At 41.8% G+C, this 3,739-nt stretch overlaps 1 protein-coding gene across 1 annotated transcript; it reads left to right on the forward strand.

Moving 5' to 3' along the window:
- Positions 1-920: 920 nt before the first annotated feature.
- LOC110106342 (UDP-glycosyltransferase 86A1) lies at positions 921-3,419 on the forward strand. Its single transcript, XM_020836211.2, has 2 exons — positions 921-1,515; positions 2,237-3,419. The coding sequence occupies exons 1-2, from the start codon at positions 1,020-1,022 to the stop codon at positions 3,142-3,144; spliced, it is 1,404 nt and encodes a 467-aa protein (XP_020691870.2). The 5' UTR covers positions 921-1,019; the 3' UTR covers positions 3,145-3,419.
- Positions 3,420-3,739: the final 320 nt, after the last annotated feature.

Below are 3,739 nucleotides of genomic sequence, written 5' to 3' on the forward strand. Positions count from 1 at the left end.
AATTAAATAATTCGAGAAGGACAAATGCGATCAGATCCCAGGAGCCAATTTTAAGTCAACCTTATTTTTTTCGGGGCAGGTTGAGTGACTCCAACGCGGGACCAAGTGGGAGGCACGAATGTCCTCTACTGTCGTGCCAAAGCACGAACTACAGTCAACCCTATTTCGTACTAGACTTATATCTACTTAAACTTTAGGCTTCGTTTGGAATGAGAATATTCTTATTTATTCTTAAAGCAGATTTATATTGCTAAAAAAAATTAATTTTTTAACTAGAAAGCTATTTTAAAAAGTTGTAAGAAAGTCATATCAAACTAAAGCTTTGTTTGGGACGGCTTCTTAAAACAACTTTTTAGTGAAAAAATTTAAAATTTTTGTACTCAAAAGCTTCTTTAAGAAGCATTAAAAAAGTCGTCTTAAACGAAGCATTTTTTACTGCTTCTTAAAACAACTTTATAGAACAAAAATTAAAATTGTTTAACTAAAAAATTGTTTTAAGAAGCAGTAAGAAAGGCTTCCCAAACGAGATCTAAACCTTAATTTAATCACTCTAATCCCTACTTATACTAACTTTTCAATATAACCCCTCATGAATTTAAAAATTAACCTTAACACCTTTTCAAAACTTACCCAACGCGCCATGGCTGGCAAGCCGGCTCGCGAGCCGGCTCGAGCTCGTTAACAGTGACACGAGCTCGAGTTCGAGCTCGACTGTCGAGCTCGACTCGAGCTCGATCTCGCTTTCTATCTAACGAGCCGAGCTCGATAAGGGCCAAAACTCGACTCACTCGACTCGTTTACACCCCTACCGCCATATAAATAAAAACTCCATTGGTGGGGCCTATTATTAAAAGACAAGCCAATCAATTAATTTTCATTCAGAAACCAGCGATATCGTCTCTCGACCACTCTTCAATAAATAACCTTCTCCGCCTTCCCTTCCATCAACCACCCTCTCCCTCTCCTTTAGTTTCTCTCTTCTTCTTCTTCTCTTCCAAACCTCCATAATCAATTAATCAATGGCGGTCTCAAAACCTCACCTTTTACTCATCCCTTACCCTCTTCAAGGCCACATCATCCCCGCCGTCCACCTCTCCCTCAAACTCGCCGCTGCTGGCTTCTCCATAACCTTCGTGAACACCGAAGCCGTTCACCACCGTCTCCTAACTAACGGGACCGCTCGCGGCGATATCTTCGCCGGCGCTAGGGCCGCCGGCTTTGATATACGTTACAAGTTGGTCAGCGACGGTCTTCCGGTCAGCTTCGACCGCTCGTTAAATCACGATGAGTTTATGGAAAAACTGCTTCATGGCTTCCACCGGAACGTGGAGGTGCTCGCCCGGCGTTTGCCGTCGCTGACCGGTCTGATTGCAGATACTTTCTTTGTTTGGCCTGCCACGCTCGCCCGATCTCTTGGAATACCGTACGTCTCTTTCTGGACGGAACCTGCCCTTGTGTTTTCTCTGTATTATCACATGGATCTTCTCCGGGAAAATGGCCATTTTGCGTCGGATGGTGAGAATATTCTCTGAATGAATTCATATATTATTATATATTTCTAGTTTATTATCTTATTTAGAAAAAAATTATGATTTTTAATGATATGTTTAAAATTAAAAAAAAAATATAGTTAATTGAGTTATGTTAATCACAAATATTTTTAATCCACCATTTAATTAAGCTCTTTAAAAAATATTAAAAGAAGCGATAGAAACATTTTTATTCGGGAGAGGAAGCATTTAAATGTCATAACGATGGAGGAATTAAGTGATTTTAAGCTCATTGGATTCTTCCCGTCGAGCTGGTCAATTCAATTATAGGCATGTTTTATATTTTCAACATTCAAATACACTTCAATCCCTTGATTTGACTCATTACAGTTTTGATCAGTCCGATTTTGGTGTCGTTAGATTCGTCTCATTGAGTCGCTCAATTTGATTATAAGTTTGCTGAAATTAAAGCTCAGACGATCCCAAATTTAACCTTGAAAATTTCCAACTTCAATTTGTCTCAGAATTCGTGCCGGATCAAGATGATTTTTGGTCTCATCCAGGAAGAAAATAAGAGAATCTCAATATTTACAAGAGAAAAACTCGTTACAATTTTCATTATAGCAAGAAAAAAATTATTTTGTAAAATGGAAACAAAACGTTTACATCTGAATTGAAATATACTTTTTGTTATTTATTATCATTATTTTTGTTTTATTAATCAAAGATGCTGTCAACACCTACAGATAATCGAAAAGATACGATCACCTATTTACCGGGGGTGACGGCAATCGAACCGGTCGATCTAATGTCCTACCTTCAAGACACCGACACCTCGACCGTGGTTCACCAAATCATCTACAAAGCCTTCGACGAAGCTCACCGAGCCGATTTCGTGCTCTGCAACACGGTCCAAGAGCTCGAACCCAACACAATCTCCGCCATCCAGAAGAAAAAACCGTTCTACGCCGTCGGCCCCATATTCCCGACCGCCGTCGGCCGCACCACCGTCGTGCCGACGAGCCTCTGGACCGAGTCGGACTGTTCCCAATGGCTGAACGCTCGACCGCCTGGCTCAGTTCTCTACATCTCCTTCGGAAGCTACGCGCATGTGGAGAAGAAGGAGCTGGAGGAGATCGCGCACGGGGTGGCGTTGAGCGGGGTGAGCTTCGTCTGGGTGCTTCGACCGGATGTGGTGAGTTCGGAAGAGCCGGATCCGTTGCCGGTGGGGTTCAGGGAGGAGACGGCCGGAAGAGGGATTGTGGTTCAATGGTGCTGTCAGACGGAGGTTTTGGGGAATCCGGCGGTGGGAGGGTTTCTGACGCATTGTGGGTGGAATTCGGTGTTGGAGAGTGTGTGGAATGGAGTTCCGATGATCTGTTACCCTTTGCTGACGGATCAGTTTACGAATAGGAAGTTGGTGGTGGGGGATTGGAAGGTTGGGGAGGGTTTTAATGGCGGAAGGGGAGGTGTGAGGAGGGAGGAGGTGGGGAAGAAGATTGAGGGGTTGATGAAGGGGAAGGAAGGGGAGAGGATGAGGGAGGAATTGAAGAAGGTGAGGGGAGTTTTACGGGCGGCGGCGGCGGGCGGGTCGTCGGGGCGGAATTTTGAGCGATTCATCGAGGATCTGAAGGGTTGGGGGACGAAGGTCTGAGGACACGTGGATCACGATGTGTGGTGGGATTGGATCGGGTGGTTGCGTGGGTGTGCGAGAGAATGAGAGGGCTTGTTCCTTGGCAAGGCCCATAAAATAATTTTTTTGTGCGGGAAAATGTTTGCGAGGGATGACGTGGCAAATTAAGGGCCGAGGGATAAGAGGTTACGATTGCAATCAAATACTGTTTCGCTGTCATCTTTGATTGATAGTTTTTATTAGCAATTAAGAAATTTTGGATTTAAGACTTAGATATTTTAATTGATCTAAATATTCAAAAATATATATTTTTGCTGTGGTTTTTTTTTTTTTTTTAACTTCCAAGCGAATCGGATTGAGGTCATTATTTACTGTGCTTATGTTTTTTTTTTTCAGAAAAATATAATTGAAATTATTTAGGTGGCATTTTTATTCTCTTTTATTTTATTTTCATGTAATAAATAAGTAAATTATAGAAAATAATTGTCATAAAATAAAATTGGTCAGCTGTAATAACTATATTATTTTGAATACCTATTAATAATTTGGAGAGCGAGTATATGATCGAGTAGATTTGAAGGTGATATGACATTTTTTGTCATCAGTCTTGAGATCC

This window comes from Dendrobium catenatum, unplaced genomic scaffold (genome assembly GCF_001605985.2).
Source record: "Dendrobium catenatum unplaced genomic scaffold, ASM160598v2 fragScaff_scaffold_1546, whole genome shotgun sequence".
Taxonomy (NCBI): Eukaryota; Viridiplantae; Streptophyta; class Magnoliopsida; order Asparagales; family Orchidaceae; genus Dendrobium; species Dendrobium catenatum.

Excerpts from the sequence above, each read along its gene's own strand:
- LOC110106342 (XM_020836211.2), top strand. The coding sequence starts at position 1,020 with ATGGCGGTCTCAAAACCTCACCTTTTACTCATCCCTTACCCTCTTCAA. Across the intron at positions 1,516-2,236 it reads TGGCCATTTTGCGTCGGATG|ATAATCGAAAAGATACGATC; the intron begins GTGAGAATATTC and ends CAACACCTACAG.